The sequence below is a fragment of the Hylobates moloch genome, unplaced genomic scaffold, assembly GCF_009828535.3.
Source record: "Hylobates moloch isolate HMO894 unplaced genomic scaffold, HMol_V3 SCAFFOLD_12, whole genome shotgun sequence".
Taxonomy (NCBI): domain Eukaryota; kingdom Metazoa; phylum Chordata; class Mammalia; order Primates; family Hylobatidae; genus Hylobates; species Hylobates moloch.
Genome location: NW_026652287.1, coordinates 40,552,908 through 40,570,402, shown reverse-complemented (window position 1 = coordinate 40,570,402; position 17,495 = coordinate 40,552,908). Strand labels below are relative to the sequence as shown.

Here is a 17,495-nt window from a genome sequence, read left to right as displayed (position 1 = left end):
AGATTCTTGCATGCTCGAAGTGGATACCACGTGCGGCCAAAAGGGTCATCTTGTCCCTACAGGATGCAAAGCTGGATTCTCTCCTGCCTTTACTGCAGAAATGACAACCTGGCCTAGAAGAACTGATGCCAACCAGGAAAGGGCTCCTGGCAGGGTTGAGACTGGCTCAACTTCATGATTCATTGGATTGGGGTCCTTGGTCTTTGGAGGTTTGATTATTGGTTCAGGAAAGCCGTGTTCACTCCTTGAAACTGGATGTTCAACAGCTACAGAGGCAGGCCCCAGGCATGGTCACTAAAGCCCACCTTACCCAAGACAGACCTTACCCCAGACAGACCTTTCTCCTCACCACGCCCTGGACCTTAAAGGTCAGGTGCTGTCCAAGGTACTGGTCCTTGCTAAGCCCTGTTACTCACTTGCTGCAGAGCCCCATCACATCCTCCTCCTTTTGACGCTTTACATTTTGTCCCTGGCTGAACACTTACCCCCTTGGACCTCATAATATCTTGATGGCTTTTGTCAATTTGCCCCTGGACTCTGCTCTGACCTGGGGACCAGTTGCCCAGACAGCCAGTGCCCCATTCAGCCTCTAGTCTCTGTCCATGAGGGAAAAAACTGCTGGGTTATTCTCAGCTGTGTCCACTCCTCCATGTCCTCTATGGGCCACATCCAGTGTCCCCACCATTGAAAGCTTTTTCCCCACACCCTGGCTTTCCCCACTTTCATCCTCAGAAGGGAAGCTTCCCCTTCACGACCCCAGCCCCATGCACTGAAGAGTGTGTATGTTTCTCATGTATAACAGTCTCATGGGAGAATTGCTACTTATCCCCATTTCATAGATGAGCAAATTGAGGCTCATAGGGGTTAAGTGACTTGCCCAAACTACTATCCGGGACGTGGAGGAGTCCGGGATTGGACTATGCCCATCCGGCACCCCCGCCCTTCCCCGGCCCCAGGGATCTGTGTTCTTAAGTACACATGCCAGTATCTCTGTTCAGCACTACAACTTTATTCTTTTTTTGAGACAGAGTTTTTGCTCTGTTGCCCTGACTGGAATGCAGTGGTGCAATCATATAGCTCACTGCAGCATTAAATTTCTGGGCTTAAGTGATCCTCCCACCTCAGCCTCCTGAGTAACTTGGACTACAAGCATGTACCACCATGCCTGGCTTTCTAAAATTTTTATTTATTTATTTATTTATTGAGACGTAGTCTCACTCTGACGCCCAGGCTGGAACTCAGTGGTGTGATCTTGGCTCACTGCAACCTCCACCTCCCAGGTTCAAGTGATTCCCATGCTTCAGCCTCCTGAGTAGCTAGGATTACAGACATGTGCCACCACGTCCGGCTAATTTTTGTATTTTAGTAGAGATAGGGTTTCACCATGTGGGCCAGGTTGGTCTCAAACTCCTGATCTCAGGTGATCTGCTCGCCTTGGCCTCCCAAAGTGCTGGGATTACAGGTGTGAGCCACTGCGCCTGGCCAATTATCTTATTTTTTTGTAGAAACAGGATCTCCCTATGTTGCCCAGGCTGATCTCAAACTCCTGGGCTCAAGCAATCCTCCCATCTCAGCCTCCCAAAGTGCTGGGGTTACAGGTGTGAGCCACCGCACCCAGCCTTGACTCCATACTCTTCATGGCAACACAGCAACAATGGAGTCATCCTTTCCTGTGCAGTCCCTTCCTCCAGCCCCCACCCACCCAAGCATCCTCTGGACTGGCTGACTGATGGGAAGGAGTGGAATGTTGCTAGGATGGTATTTATTGCTGGCTGGGGCACGGGTACATAGGGGGCTGGGGGAGCCGAGGGTCTATCTTCTCCCTGCAGCCATGCTGGTGAGGTGTGTCCAGGGGCACGAAGCCCTCCTGAGGATTTTTCAGTCTCAGGGCTGCTGGGCCCTGGTACTTGAAAGGAAAATCGTCCTTGTATTGGGTTGAGAAGACGCGCAGTCCACCCAGAGGGGGCTCCATGTGGCTGTACTTGCACTGTGGAGACAGGGTGGACAGCCTGGCAGAGCAGCCTGAGAGGTGGCCGATCCACCCTGTCCACCCCAGGATCTCCAGGCCTGATGAGTCAGGGGGCGGGGCCAGGCAGGGCAGGCTAGCTGGTCGGAGCAGAGCCAGTGTCTGATCAAGGAGGATGGTTAAGACTGGGTAAGAGAAGATAGGGAAAGGGGCGAGGCTGTGGCCAGAAGGGTGGAGTTATGCAGGGGCGGGGCATGGCCACCAAGGGGCGGGATTGTCCAGGGGCGGAGTTGGGGTTCTGGTCAATTTGGGGTGGGATTTAGCCCTTCAGGACGTGAAGCCTAGGGTAGGGTGGGGCCGGTTAGGGGCAGAGCCAGAGCATCAAAGGCTGGGGAGGTTGAACCCTGGGGAGAGGTGGGCAAAAAGGGCCCCAGGCTGGGCTGAATGGGGAGCTGGATAAGAAGATGGAGAGAAACCAAGGGTGTCCCTGGAAGGACTCCAGGGCTGGGGTGATCCTGGGTGGCTCTGAATTAACCCTCATCTTGGGTATAATAGTGGTGGTGGTGCAAAGATGCCCCCGAGCTGATCTTGACACGACCCTGGGGGGTGAGCTAGAGATGATCTCTATTTTTTTTTTCCTTTTTTTGAGGCAGAGTCTTGCTCTGTTGCCCAGCCCAGAGTGTAATGGTGCGATCTTGGCTCACTGCAACCTCTGCCTCCCCGGTTCAAGCAATTCTGTCTCAGCCTCCCGAGTAGCTGGGATTACAGGCGTGCGCCACCATGCCTGGCTAATTTTTGTATTTTTAGTAGAGAGGGGGTTTCACCATGTTGGCCAGGCTGGTCTCGAACTCCTGACTCCAGGTGATCCGCCTGCTTCGGCCTCCCAAAGCCCTGGAATTACAGGTGTGAACCACTGCACCCGGCCAAGCTAGGGATGATCTTGAGGCTGAAGGGATATTAAGATGCCCCCGAGCCTGGGTGGTCACTAACTCTGAGGCTGGGTGACAGCACAGTCATCCTGAGATAACTCTACACCCATGTGGGGGTTGCCTAATGATGGGTGGCTCTCCTTCCCCTCCCTCACCCGCTGTAGCATCTCTTCAGTCACCGCGGCCGGAGCTGTTCTGTGTGGCGTCAGCATTTTCTGGTTCATGGTTAAAAAATCGAATTCTGGAGATTCAGGTTGGGGAGGCTGAGTGAGGGCTGGGGGCCGAGGCGGGGCTGAGGGTGTGGTGAAGTTCAAGGAAAGGGTTCAAGAGCCAAGCCCAGGCCAGCGCTGAAGTTGACCAGGGGAGAAGAATGGATAGGAGAGGGGGGGAGGGAGGAGCCAAAGAAGGAGGGAGGAGCCAGAGGAAGGGGGAGGAGCTGGGAAAGAGGGAGGAGTTGGGGAAGAGGTGGGAGAGGAGGGAGGAGCCAGGGGAGGAGGGAAGAGCTGGGGAAGAGGGAGGAACTGGGAAAGAGGGAGGAACTGGGAGAGAGGGAGGAGCTGGGACAAAGGAAGGAGCCGGGAGAGGAGGGAGGAGCCAGAGAAAGGGGGAGGAGCTTGGGAAGAGGGAGGAGCTGGAGGAGGACGGAGGAGCTAGGGGAGGAGCCCGGAGCTAGGGCATAGGGCTAAGAAGGTCAGGGGCGGGGCCAGGCCAGATGAGTCTGTGGGCAGGGCCAGGCAGGGCAGGCTAGCGGGTCAGGGGCTGAGCCAGAGTCTGACGATGGAGGAGGAGTTAAGACTGGATAAGAGAGGATGGAGAAGGGGCAGGGCCGTGTCTAGAAGGATGGAGTTATGAAGGGGAGAGGCATGGCCATGAAGGGGCGGGATTATCCAGGGGCAGAGTTGGGGTTCTGGTCAACTGGGGGTGGGATTTAGCCTTTCAGGGGGTAAAGCCAGGGGTAACGGAGGGCTGGTTAGGGGCGGGGCCAGAGCAGTGGCAGGGGCGAGGCTTCCAGGGCTGGGCTTCCTGGGGCGGGGCGGGGCTTCCCGGGGCGGGGCTCCATGGGGCGGGGCTTCCCGGGAGCGCTCACCGCCCGTGCCCCGCGGCAGGTTGCTCCTCTGCAAGTGGAGGTTGGGCGCTTTCTGCACCTGCCTCCACTCTGAGGGGCAGTAGTCCGAGCCCATGGTGGTCTTGAAGAAGCGTCTGAGTAGCTTTGGCTCCCCTAGGGTCACATGACTCTGCAATTTCTCATGAGGCACGTGGCGGCTGGGTGGCTGGTTCGGGGGTGGCGGCTGTAGGACCACGCGGCATTTGAAAGCTCCGGCGTCCGAGAGGTCCCCGGGCCGGGAGGGGAGGGAGGAGGTGGACTCTGTGTGACCTTGGACAGCTCCCTCACGCCTTCTGGGCCCCACGTGGTAGAGCTGGGAGTTGGTACTCTTATCTCATTTTACAGAATGAGCCACCGAGGAGGATCGGAGTGGTTAAGTGACTCGCCCTAGATCACTCAAGTACATCCAGGAGATTCCTGCATACATATCAAGTCAAGCTCACTCCCACTTTGGGACTTTTGCACCTGCTATTTGCTCTGTCTGGGAAGCCCTTTTCCCTGGCCGCCTTTTCGCTCTTCCTGCTCACCTGGCCGTAGAAGTACTGCATGAAGGTGTCCAGACTGCCGGGGCCGGGGCACCAATTTCCTTTCAGGATGTGCGACTCCGGAGTCTCATCGTGGTGAAGAACAAAAGGCTCTGCCAGAAGCGGAACAGGTGCAGAGCTGCCCTGGGAGGCTGCGGCAGGAGGCGGGGCGGGGAGGGCCTCAGGCTCTCACCTGGCTCCCTGGCATAGAAGTGCTCGGCCTTGGTGGTCCTGTCGCGGAAGAGGCCGTCACCAGGACGGATATTTACATAGTGGATGTGGGCTGCGGCCTGGGCGTTGTCATACCTGCACGTAGTGTATTATTCCATCAAGAATAAGGTAAAGTGGGCCGGGCACGGTGGCTCACCCCTGTAATCTCAGCACTTTGGGAGGCTGAGGTGGGTGGATCACCTGAGGTCAAGCTTTTGAGACCAGCCTGGCAAAAATGGTGAAACCCCATCTCTACTAAAAATACAAAATTAGCTGGGCATGGTGGCACATGCCTGTAATTCCAGCTACTCGGTAGGCTGAGGCAGGAGAATCGCTTGAACCCGGGAGGCGGAGGTTGCAGTGAGCTGAGATCACGCCATTGCACTCAAGCCTGGGCAACAGAGCGAGACTACGTCTCAAAAAAGAAAAAAAGAAGAAGAAGGTAAAGTGGATCCATCTGGGGCCTTGCAACCCCCAGAAGGAGGGAAGCGGGGTTTCCTAATGACCAAGCTTCGGGGCTCTGATAATGGGAGATCTGGCACAATAGTGCACCTTGGCTACCAGTGACAGAGACCTCAAAGGCAGAGTATTGGCCCTAAAACCCTAAGGGGCAAATACCACATGCTACTGAAAGCCAATTGTCCCATCTGGGTGGGAAGGCAGTGCCCCCTCATCCCCCACTTTTTTTTTTTTTTTTTTTGAGATAGAGTCTTGCTCTGTCGAACAGGCTGCAGTGTAGTGGCGCAATCTTGGCTCACTGCAGCCTCTGCCTCCCGGGTTCAAGCAATTCTCCTGCCTCAGCCTCTGGAGTAGCTGGGATTACAGGCGCCCACCACCACACCTGGCTAATTGTTGTATTTTTAGTAGAGATGGGGTTTCACCGTATTGGCCAGGCTGGTCTTGAGCTCCTGACCTCATGATCTGCCTGCCTCAGTTTCCCAAAGTGCTGGGATTACAGGCATGAGCCACCGCGCCCGGCAGTGGCCGCCCCTTTATACCTATCTTCAGGCAGACCCTGGGGCCTGTAGGCCTGTTTCTGCTCCGAACAGGTTGATCCATAGCTGATCTTGCAGTCTCCCAGCTCCACTCTGGAGGAGGCCTGTGGGCAGACAGGGATAGGAAGGCCCAAACCACCCAGCGCCCAATTCTGCCCCACCTGCAGCCCCAACACAGCCTCAATTTACCCTCTTACACATCAAGGCAGGTGGGCCTGGCAGGGCCTGGAACTGTCTTTGGTAGGAAGTCCCATCTTGACTCGTGTAGTCCCACTTGAGGGTGTTGGGGCCCCCTTAGGATAGGCAAGGGGGGGGGGGGGAGAGAGAGAGGGGGGGGGGAGAGAGAGAGAGAGGGGGAGAGAGAGAGAGAGAGAGATTGAGATTCCCTGCCATCTCAAGCCCTCTGGAAGGAATTCTTTTTCTAGCCTGGGAAGGGGAGCTGGGCCATGCTGAACAGTGTAGACTGGGAGCTGCCTGGCAAACACCAAAAAATAAAAATAAAAACAAAATAAATTATACTAAAAGCCAGGTGCAATGGCCCATGCCTGCAATCCCAGCTATTCAGGCAGCTGAAGTGCGAAGATGAGCTTGAGCCCAGGAACTGGAGACCAGCCTGGGCAACATAGTAAGACCCTCGTCTCTAAAAAATAATGATAAATTAAAAAATACAGCCAGGTGTTGTGGCTCACGCCTGTAATCCCAGCACTTTGAGAGGCCAAGGCAGGTGGATCACCTGAGGTCAGGAGTTCAAGACCAGCCTGATCAATATGGCAAAACCCCATCCCTACCAAAAATATAAAAATTAGGTGGGTGTGTTGGCATGTGCCTGTAGTCCCAGCTACTCAGGAGACTGAGACAGGAGAATAATTTGAACCTGGGAGGTGGAGGTTACAGTGAGCCGAGATCATGCCACTGCACTCTGGCGTGGGCCACAGAGTGAGATTCTGTCTCAAAAAACACACACACATTAAAACAAAAAAAAACCAATAATATCTACCAAGGACTATATTGAGCCACGCACAGGTTAAGTACACTGCATCTTCTTCTAGGACTGGGTAGCTCTCTCTCCCTCTCTCTTTTTTTTTGGAGATGGAGTCTCGCTCTGTGGCCCATGCTAGAATGCAGTGGCACAATCTTGACTCACTGCAACCTCCTCCTCCCAGGTTCAAGCGATTCTCCTGCTTCAGCCCCCCAAGTAGCTGGGATTACAGGAACGCACCACTAGGTCAGGCTAATTTTTGTATTTTTAGTAGAGATGGGGTTTCACCACATTGGCCAGGCTGGTCTCCAACTCCTAGCCTCAAGTGATCCACCTGCCTCAGCCTCCCAAAGTGCTGGGATCGCAGGCATGAGCCTTTGCGCCTGGTCGCACTTTCTTCTTGGACCTGGTATCATTTGTCTTACGTTACAGCCTCCTTGAGGCTCAGAGAGGTTAAGCAACTTGCCAGAAATCACAGAAACTAGGAACCACAACTAAATGTCAAATCAGGGTTTGACAATCCCTGAGCCCATCTTAGGAGCCTCTGACCAGTAATGTTCACCCGAAGGGTCCCTGGAGTCACAGAATTGGAAAATCACACGAATGCTGGCTACTCTTTGTTAAGTGCTCTCTGCACCAGACGCACCGTACACATTCAGCTTTACCAGCTCCTGTGAATTGGGCCTTGTGATTGCACCCATTTTGTAGATAGGGAAACTGAGGCTTGGAGAGGTTAACTCGCTCAGACTCACACAGCTACTAAGGTGGTAAGGCTGGGGGATGCAGGGAGGAGGGTGTACAGCTGGGGAACTTAGCTGATTTGTCTGACCCCAAACTGGCATTCATGACTTCTGCCAACCGCACACCACTCTGGACAGATTCAGAGGATACGTCCGCTCTCCTGATGCTGAAACTGACGCTCAAGGTGGTTCCAGGGTTTCTGAGGCTTGGTGTAATCGACATTTGGGGCTGGCTAATTCTCTACTATGGGGGCTACCCTGTCTGTGGGAGGATACTTGGCAGCATCTCTGGCCTCTACCTACTGTCTGCTAGTAGCACTTCTGTCCGTCTTTTTAAATTTGTATTTTGTAAGGGCTGGGCTCAATGGCTCATGCCTGTAATCCCAGCACTTTGGGAGGTCGAGGTGGGTGGATTGCTTGAGCCCAGGAGTTCAAGACCTGCCAGGGCAACATAGAAAGACTGCATCTCTACAAATAAGTACAAAAAATTAGCTGGGCCTGGTGACATGCATGTCTGCAGTCCCAGCTGCCTGGGAGGCTGAGGTGGGAGGATTGCTTGAGCTGGGCAGATCCAGCCTGTGTGAGCCAAGATTGTGCCACTGCACTCCAGCCTGGGTGACAGAGAGAGACACTTTCTCAAAAAAAAATATATATATATAATAAAAAATATATACATATATATAATAAAAAATATATACAAATTTTTATTTTGTAGAGATGGGTCTTGCTATGTTGCCCCGGCTGGTCTCCAATTCTGGCCTCAAGAGATCCTCCTTCCTAGGCCTCCCAAAGCACTGGGATTACAGGCGTGAGCCACCACGGGTGGCCTCACCCCCCCCAGTCTTCCTCCCTCCCTCCCTCCCTCCCTCTCTCTGTCTTCTTTTCCTTCCTTCCTTCCTTTCTCTCTCTCTCTTTTTTTTTTTTTTGAGACAGAGTCTGGCTCTGTCCCCTAGGCTGGAGTGCAGTGGCACCATCTCGGCTCACTGCAAGCTCCACCTCCCGGGTTCACGCCAATCTCCCGCCTCAGCCTCCCGAGTAGCTGGGACTACAGGCGCCCGCCACCACGCCCTGCTAATTTTTTTTTGTATTTTTAGTAGAGACAGGGTTTCACTATGTTGGCCAGGATGGTCTCGAACTCCTGACCTCGTGATCCGCCCACCTCGGCCTCCCAAAGTGCTAGGATTACAGGCTTGAGCCATCACGCCCGGCCTCTCTTCTTTCTTTCTTTCTTTCTTTCTTTCTTTCTTTCTTTCTTTCTTTCTTTCTCTTTCTTTCTTTCTTTCTTTTTCTTTCTTTCTTTCTTTCTTTCTTTCTTTCTTTCTTTCTTTCTTTCTTTCTTTCTTTCTTTCTTTCTTTCTCTCTCTCTCTCTTTCCTTCCTTCCTTCCTTCCTTTCCCTTCCTCCTTTCTTTCTTTCCTTTTTTTGAGACGGAGCCTCAGGTTCCGTTGGAGTGCAGTGGCACAATCTCAGCTCACCGCAACCTCTGCCCCCTGGGTTCAAGCGATTCTCCTGCCTCAGCCTCTCAAGTAGCTGGGATTACAGGCACCCTTCACTGCGCCCTACTAATTTTTGTATTTTAGTAGAGACGAGGTTCCTCCATATTGACCAGGATGGTCTCGACTCTTGACCTCAAGCGATCCACCTGCCTCCGCCTCCCAAAAGTGCTGAGGTTACAGGCTTGAGCCACCGCGCCCGGCCACCCCCCAAGTCCTGACCATCAAAAGCGTTTCCAGACATTGCCAAATGTTCCCTGGGGGAAGGGGAAGAGTCCTTGCCCCTGTTTGAGAACCACAAGGTGAAGCAAATCGCCCACTCAGCCGGGCGCTCGCTCACCGAGGTGGTAACTGGGCGCGCGAGGCTGCGGGCGCGCGTCGTGGGGTGGAAAGAGCGCCTGGTGCGTGGTGGGCGGGATGCGCAACTTGTCGCCGTCGCCAGGAGGCAGGGAGTCGCGGTCGAAGATGAGGCGCGCGCCGCGGATCCGCTCTCGGGTGCGCGCCGGAAGCTCGGGCCAGCCGTAGGCGGTGCGAGCGTTGGAGAGGCCGATCCCGGCGTGCGCGTCCTCGTGCAGGTGCAGGTTGCTGGCCTGCATGGCGACCGTCCGTTCCCGCGCCTGCGCTTGCAGCAGCTCCCACGGCGGCGTGGAAGGCGGCGGGAACGCGCGGCGCGCCTCCGACACGCGCTCTTCCCGGTCCCAGCGCGGGTCCATTGGGAAAAGCAGCGCGGGCGGCGGCTGCAGGCTCGGCGGCTCCCGGGTGGCAGCCGGGTAGGCAAAGTCCCGGTGCGACGTGGTGCGCATGGTACCCTCCTGCAGCCGCAGGTCTGGCCCCAGCGAGAAGTGCGAGGCCTTGGGGAAGTCCAGCCGGGACATCGGGCACGGGCGCGGGCACGGCAGGAGGGCGCCTGCGGCCATCGCGGGACACCAGCCACCTGCGAGAGGGTGGAGATGAGGGACTGAGCAAGTGTCCATTGGGACACTTGCCTTTGACTCCTGCCTTTGACTCCTTTCTCTTCGACAAGCACTCAGCTGGAGGCTGGGGACATCACGGGAAACTGGTACAGCTTCTGTGCCTTCCCCCAGCGAAAGCAGAGATAGAAATAATCATTCATGGCCGGGTGCGGGGGCTCACGCCTGTAATCTCAGCACTTTGGGAGGCCAAGGCCGGTGGATCACCTGAGGTCAAGAGTTCGAGACCAGCCTGGCCAACCTGGTGAAACCCCCGTCTGTACTAAAAATAGTTAAAAAAAAAATTAGCCTGGAGTGATGGTGGGCGCCTGTAGTCCCAGCTACTCGGGAGGCTGAGGCAGGAGAATCGCTTGAACCCGGGAGGCAGAGGTTGCAGTAAGCCGAGATTGTGCCATTGCACTCCAGCCTGGACGACAGAGCGAGACTCCATCTCAAAAAAAAAAAAAAATCTTTCATGTGGTGCCTACTGTAGGCCTGGCACAGAGTAGGCACCACATAAATTGATTATTTCTGTCCCTACTCTAGGCCTGGAGGCCAGCAAGGGTGGGGAACTAACATTAGTTCACAAAACAGACCTATATCCCTGCCTTTGTGGAATTGATAATGGGGCGGGAGATGACAGACAATAATAAAAAATGTAACAACAAAAATTGAAGAGTAGGTTAGAAGGTAATAGCCGGGTACTGTGACTCACACCTGTAATCCGGGCACATTGAGAGGCCAGAGTGAGAGGATTGCTTGAGTCCAGGAGTTCAAGACCAGCCTGGGCAATATAGTGGGACCCCATCTACACACACACACACACACACACACACACACACACATACACACACAGAAATTAAACAAGTGTGGTGGTCTCAACCTCTTGGGCTCAAGTGGTCCTCTCACCTCAGTCTTCTGAGCATCTGGGACTATAGGTGTGCACCACCATGCATGGCTAATTCTACTTTTTTTTTTTTTAGAGACAGGTCTGGCTATGTTGCTCAGGCTGGTCTCAAACTCCTGGGCTCAAGCAATCCTTCTGCCTCAGCCTCCCAAAGTGCTGGGATTACAGGTGTGAGCCACTGGGCCTGGCCAAGGTTAGGTTTTAACCACTGCTTCACAAAAGACATTGAGGCTCAGGGAGGTGGACATTTGCTTGAGATTTGAACCCAGGGCAACTCTGATTCTAGAACTTGGAGAATTAACCACTGCATTCTACTGTATGTCTGATGCGAGAACCCCGTCTTCTCACCCTCAGTCAGTTATCAAGGCCACGGTTTTCTCCTTCTTCCCCTCCGAGGAACCCATTTTTATTCCTCTGCCTAACTCCAGCCCTGCACCCCAGCCACTGGCCGTTTCTGTTTCTGCCACACTCTTTCTCCCTCCCTTCCCCTCCCCTCCCCTTCCCTTCCTTCTCTCTCTTTCTTTCTTTCCTTTTCTTTTTGAGACAGAGTCTTACTCTGTCTCCCAGGCTGGAGTACAGTGGCGCGATCTCAGCTCACTGCAACCTCCACCTCCTGGATTCAACTGACTCTCCTGCCTCAGACTCCCAAGTAGCTGGGATAACAGGTGCCTGCCACCACGCCTGGCTAAGTTTTCTATTTTTGGTAGAGACGGGGTTTCACCACATTGGTCAGGCTGGTCTCGAACTCCTGACCTCAAGCGATCTGTCTGCCTTGGCTTCCCAAAGTGCTGGGATTACAGGTGTGAGCCACCGCGCCCTGCCTGCCACGAACTTTCTTACTGGTTTTCCCCTGCTCTGCAGTTGTCCTAGGTCCTGCCTATTCTCGATCTCTTCCTGTCTTCACACTTTCTGAGAGTTAGCTCTCTCCTCTAACCTTCAGCTTCAGACTCCAAGCCTCCCCTGACCCTCCGCCTCTGCTCAGTCACCTGGGACTTTCTTGCCTTTGCTTAGATCACAAGTGTCTCCCCTGCTCTCCTCTCTGTCTCCCTTGGAGACCAGCATTCCAAGTTCTCAGGCTCACCTCTTGCAGGAAGACCTCCCAGATCACTTCAACCCACAAAACCTGCTTACCTCTATTTATTTAGAAAACATGGATCAGGCCGGGCGCGGTGGCTCACGCTTGTAATCCCAGCACTTTGGGAGGCCGAGGCGGGCGGATCACGAGGTCAGGAGATCGAGACCACAGTGAAACCCCGTCTCTACTAAAAATACAAAAAAATTAGCCGGGCGTGGCGGCGGGCGCCTGTAGTCCCAGCTACTCGGAGAGGCTGAGGCAGGAGAATGGCGTGGACCCGGGAGGCGGAGCTTGCAGTGAGCCGAGATCGCGCCACCGCACTCCAGCCTGGGTGACAGAGCCAGACTCCGTCTCAAAAAAAAAAAAAAAAAAAAAAAAAAAAAAAAAAGAAAACATGGATCAGACGGGTGCAGTGGCTCAGGCCTATAATCCCAGCACTTTGGGAGGCCGAGGTGGGCGGATCTCCTGAGGTCGGGAGTTCAAGACCAGACTGACCAACATGGAGAAACCTCATCTCTACTAAAAATACAAAATCAGTCAGGCATGGTGGCGCGTGCATGTAATCCCGGCTACTCCAGAGGCTGAGGCAGGAGAATAGCTTGAACGCGGGAGGCGGAGGTTGTGGTGAGCCGAGATTGCGCCATTGCACTCCAGCCTGGGCAACAAGAGCGAAACTCTGTCTCAAAAAAAAAAAAAAGAAAGAAAAAAATACAAAAATTAGCTGGGCATGGTGGCATGCACCTGTAATCCCAGCTACTCAGAAGGCTGAGGCGGGAGAACCGCTTGAACCTGCGTGGCAGAGGTTGCAGTGATCCAAGACCACGCCACTGCACTCCAGCCCGGGTGACAGAGTGAGACCCTATCACAAAAATAGAAAGAAAACATGGATGAAGGGGGGTGTGTGTGTATGTATGTGTGTGTGTGTTTTAATGAAACCACAGTTTTTCAGTGTGTAAGTTTGTTGCTTTTTTTTGTTTTTTTTTCTCAGCTCACTGCAACCTCTGCATCCCGGATTCAAGCGATTCTCCCACCTCAGCCTCCAGAGTAACTGGGACTATAGGTGTCTGCCACCACGCCTGGCCAATTTTTGTATTTTTAGTAGAGACGGGGTTTCGCCATGTTGGTCAACCTGGTCTCGAACTCCTAGCCTCAGGTGATCCACCCACCTCGGCCTCCCAGAATGCTGGGATTACAGGCATGAGCCACCGTGCCTGGCTGAGTTTGCTGCTTTTTGAATCATTTGCCACCTGCAATAGTTGAGAGTTGAATATGACCTCGAAAATGGGTCGTCAGTCTGGCCGGGTGCAGTGGCTCACACTTGTAATCCCAGCACTTTGGGAGGCCGAGGCGGGTGGATCACGAGGTCAGGAGATCGAGACCATGGTGAAACCCTGTCTCTACCAAAAATACAAAAAATTAGCTGGGCATGGTGGCGGGTGCCTGTAGTCCCAGCTACTCGGAGAGGCTGAGGCAGGAGAATGGCATGAACCCGGGAGGCGGAGCTTGCAGTGAGCCGAGATCGCGCCACTGCACTCCAGCCTGGGTGACAGAGCAAGACTCCGTCTCAAAAAAAAAAAAAAACAACAAAAAACAAACAAACAAACAAAAAAGGGTCATCAGAGAATCCAACAACTGAGACTACTAGCCAGGTAATCTTGGAATAAGTAATTAAGCTCCCATGAGCCTCAGTTTTCACCTCTGTACATCAGGGACAAGGACAGTGTACCTACCTCAAGGGATGGCGTATGAATCAACGAGTCTTAGAAAATGCACTTAGCTACAGACTAGACTAGATCTTTGGATCTCCCTCTGTCCCTGGTCTCTCACAGGACCCTCATGTTCCTTCCCAGGCTGCATCCAAGGGTGGTCCAGCCCTGCCCATTGTGACCCCAAGAGCTTCCTTTGTGTAATGATACTGTCACAATGACCACTCAGCACCTCTAGGGGCAGCCGGGAGGAAAATTACCAGGCAGGCTTGGTGCGAATCCTGCCTCCTTAGAGCTCCAGGAACCCAGGCAAGTAATTGACTTCTTTGAGCCTCTGGGGTTTTGTTCGGTTGGTTTTGTTTTTGAGGTAGGCTCTCACTGTGTTGCCCAGGCTGGACTTGAACTCCTGGGCTCAAGTGATCCTCTCGCCTCAGCCTCCCAAGTAGGTGGGTCTACAGGTGTGTGCCACGATGCCCAGCTAGGACTTGGGTTTTGTCATCTGCAAAAGGGGACTAATGATGGTAGCCAGTTCAGAAAGCAGTGGCAGTGTTGAGGATTTGATGAAATAGGCTGCTGGTGTCTATTATTATTATCATCCTCTAAAGTTTTTCTGTCCCTCTACCTTCTACACACCCCACACAGAATGGACCCACTTCCCCGAGCCACTGCACCTCTTTTTTTTTTTGTTTGAGACGGAGTCTTGCTCTGTCGCCCAGGCTGGAGTGCAGTGGCGCAGTCTCAGCTCACTGCAAGCTCCGCCTCCCGGGTTCACGCCATTCTCCTGCCTCAGCCTCTCTGAGTACATGGGACTACAGGCGCCTGCCACCACGCCTGGCTAATTTTTTGTATTTTTAGTAGAGATGGGGTTTCAACGTGGTCTCGATCTCCTGACCTCGTGATCCGCCCGCCTCGGCCTCCCAAAGTGCTGGGATTACAAGCGTGAGCCACCGCGCCTGGCGCCACTGCACCTCTTAATATTATTCTAGGGATCACAGATCTCCAAGGTGCCCTTTAAAGGGACCAGTCACCCCTCCTTCTCCAGCCAAAGACCACCAGGAATTTACCTGTGATTGAACACAGTCAAGCTTATTATTCATCAGAGAGAGAGAGGGAAAGAGAGAAAGAGAGAGGGAGAGAGAGCTCATACATGTCATAGGGCACTATGGGGGTCTCAGTAGGGAGGTGTTAGAAAGAACTTTTTTCATTTTTTATTTATTTTTTTGAGAGAGAGTTTCACTCTTGTTGCCCAGGCTGAAGTGCAATGGCGTGATCTCAGCTCACTGCAACCTCTGCCTCCCGGGTTCAAGTGATTCTCCTGCCTCAGGCTCCCGAGTAGCTGGGATTATAGGCATGTGCCACCACGCCCGGCTAATTTTGTATTTTTAGTAGAGATGGAGTTTCTCCACGTTGGTCAGGCTGGTCTCGAACTCCCGACCTCAGGTGATCTGCTCGCCTTGGCCTCCCAAAGTGCTGGGATTATAGGTGTGAGCCACCGCGCCCGGCCAGAAAGCACTTATTATGGGATTTGCAATTCTGCTCGGGGTTTTGGGGGCACAGCTTAAGGAAGTGGGGGATTTGGGTGGGATGAATTTATTGGTTGGAAATTTTACTTTCTTTTTTGAGATGAGCAGATAAAAACAAATAAAAACAAATAAAAACAACACACAGGTGAGGCATGGTGGCTCACATTTGTAATCTCAGCCTCCCAAAGTACCGTCCAGAAAAGGGCTGTTGTGGCTAGGTGTGGTGGCTCACACCTGTAATCCTAGCACTTTGGGAGGCCAAGGTGGGTGGATTACTTGAGGTCAGGAGTTTGAGACTAGCCTGGCGAACATGGTGAAACCCTGTTTCTACTGAAAATACAAAAATTAGCCAGGGCGTGGTGGCTCACGCCTGTAATCCCCACTACTCAGGAGGCTGAGGCAGGCGGATCTCCTGTGGTCAGGAGTTCGAGGCCAGCCTGGCCAACATGGTGAAACCCTGTCTCTACTAAAAATACAAAAAACAGCCGAGTGTAGTGGTGGGTACCTGTATTCCCAGCTACTCAGGAGCCTGAGGCAGGAGAATCGCTTGAACCCAGGAGGTGGAGGTTGCAGTGAGCCGAGATTGTGCCATTGCATTCCAGCCTGGGCGACAAGAGCAAAACTCTGTCTCAAAGAAAAAAAAAACTAGCTGGGCATGGTGGCGGGCACCTGTAATCCCAGCTACTCAGGAGGTTGAGGCAGGAGAATCGCTTGAACCCAGGTGGTGGAGGTTGCCGTGAACCGAGATCGTGCCACTGCACTCCAGCCTGGGCCACAGAGCAAAACTCTGTCTCAAAAAAAAAAAAAAAAAAAAAAAAAAAGAAGCAATTGAGGCTGAGTGCAGTGTCTCAGGCCTGTAATCCCAGCACTTTGAGAGCCTGAAGCGGGAGGATCGCTTGAGCCCAGGTGTTTGAGACCAGCCTGGGCAACACAGGGAGACCCTATCTCTACAAAAAATTAAAAAGCCAGGTGCAGTGGCGCATGCCTATGGTCCCAGCTACTTGGGAGGCTAAGGGGGGAGGATTTCTTGAACCCAGGACATTGAGGTTGCAGTGAGGGTGCAGTGAGCTATGATTCCACCACTGAACTCCAGCCTGGGCGACAGAGTGAGACTCTGTCTCAGAAACAACACAAAACAAAAGAGCAGCCAGGGAGAGAAGTAACTATTATCCAGCATCTTAATCGTCTGTATGAAGAAATCAGAAGGAAGGAGGGAAGGAAGGAGGGAGGGAGGGAAGGAGGGAAGGAAGGAGTGAGTGAGAGAGGGAGGGAAAGGAAGGAAGAAGGAAGGAAGGAGGGAAGGAGGCAGGGAGAGAAGGAGGGAAGGAGGCAGGGAGGAAGGGAAAGGAAGGAAGGAAGGAAGGAAAGAGAGAGAAAGAAAGAAAGAAAGAAAGAAAGAAAGAAAGAAAGAAAAAAAGAAAGAAAGAAAAAAGAAAGAAAGAAAAAAAAAAAAAAAAAGTAAAAAGAAAATCAAAACAACAGCCGTTGCTGGTATTAGCCAGCAGCAGAGGATCCAGTTACTCTGACAGTGTGTTCAGTGTTTGTGTTTTGCCTGTGTTCAGACATGATTACGGAGCAGGCTTGTTTTGTCTTGCTCTGCCACGGTCACAGAGTGGCCTTGTCTGATGTCGGCATCATGTGAGATTGTTTATGTCCAGCAGGAGGACACCAGGGCCCTGCTTTGACTGCCAGGCCAGCTCCTAGCAACACCAAGGCCAGCTGTGAACCCCAGGCCAGCTCCTGTGTCTGTTTCAAAGGTCGAGCTCAGACCTAGCCAGATGAGGGACGCTGGGAGGGCTGGGCTGTGTCTGCAAAGCTCACTGCTGTATCTCTGTTGCCTAGAGCAGGACCCGGCACACAGGAAGCACTGGGGCAAATGCATTGCGCTGTTCCAAGGCTGTTGGGCCCCAGAGGAGGGATCTGCTTATTCATGCAGCAGCAAGCTTTGCAGTCAGAGGCCCCTTTCCTCTGCATGTCTGGACCTTAGCTTTGAATTTTTTTTTTTTTCTTTTTACTTTTTTAGAGATGGGTCTTGCTGATGCCCAGGCTGGAGTGCAGTGGTGTGATCTCGGTTCACTGCAACCTCTACCTCCTGGATTCAATCGATTCTCGTGCCTCAGCCTCCTGAATAGCTGGGACCACAGGCACAGGCCACCATAGCTGGCTTGGCTGGGGTTTTTCTGCTGTGAAAACAGTGACCCCGTGGCTGGGCGCAGTGGCTCATGCTAGTAATCCCAGCACTTTGGGAGGCTGAGGTGGGTGGATTCCCCAAGGTCAGGAGTTCGAGACCAGCCTGGCCAACAGGGTGAAACCCCATCTCTACTAAAAATACAAAAATAAGCTGGGCATGGTGGTGCGTGCCTGTAATCCCAGCTACTTGGGAGGCTGAGGCAG

The 17,495-nt window shown here is 53.2% G+C and overlaps 1 protein-coding gene across 6 annotated transcripts; it reads right to left on the bottom strand.

Annotated features, from left to right (window-relative positions):
* Nucleotides 1–1,027: 1,027 nt before the first annotated feature.
* Nucleotides 1,028–13,742, bottom strand: SAXO5 (stabilizer of axonemal microtubules 5). 6 transcript variants are annotated; one of them, XM_058425304.1, is made up of 10 exons: nt 13,603–13,703; nt 9,281–9,874; nt 5,919–6,022; nt 5,733–5,833; nt 4,718–4,830; nt 4,528–4,637; nt 3,983–4,184; nt 3,051–3,136; nt 2,791–2,857; nt 1,029–1,987 (listed from the first exon to the last, which is right to left on the bottom strand). In XM_058425304.1, the coding sequence occupies exons 2-10, from the start codon at nt 9,855–9,857 to the stop codon at nt 1,593–1,595; spliced, it is 1,755 nt and encodes a 584-aa protein (XP_058281287.1). In that variant the 5' UTR covers nt 9,858–9,874; nt 13,603–13,703; the 3' UTR covers nt 1,029–1,592. The 6 variants fall into 6 exon arrangements, with proteins under 6 accessions (XP_058281289.1, XP_058281287.1, XP_058281286.1 ...); XM_058425303.1 differs by lacking the exon at nt 13,603–13,703 and adding an exon at nt 11,638–11,761; XM_058425305.1 differs by lacking the exon at nt 13,603–13,703 and adding an exon at nt 11,732–11,758.
* Between the last annotated feature and the right edge of the window lie 3,753 nt (nt 13,743–17,495).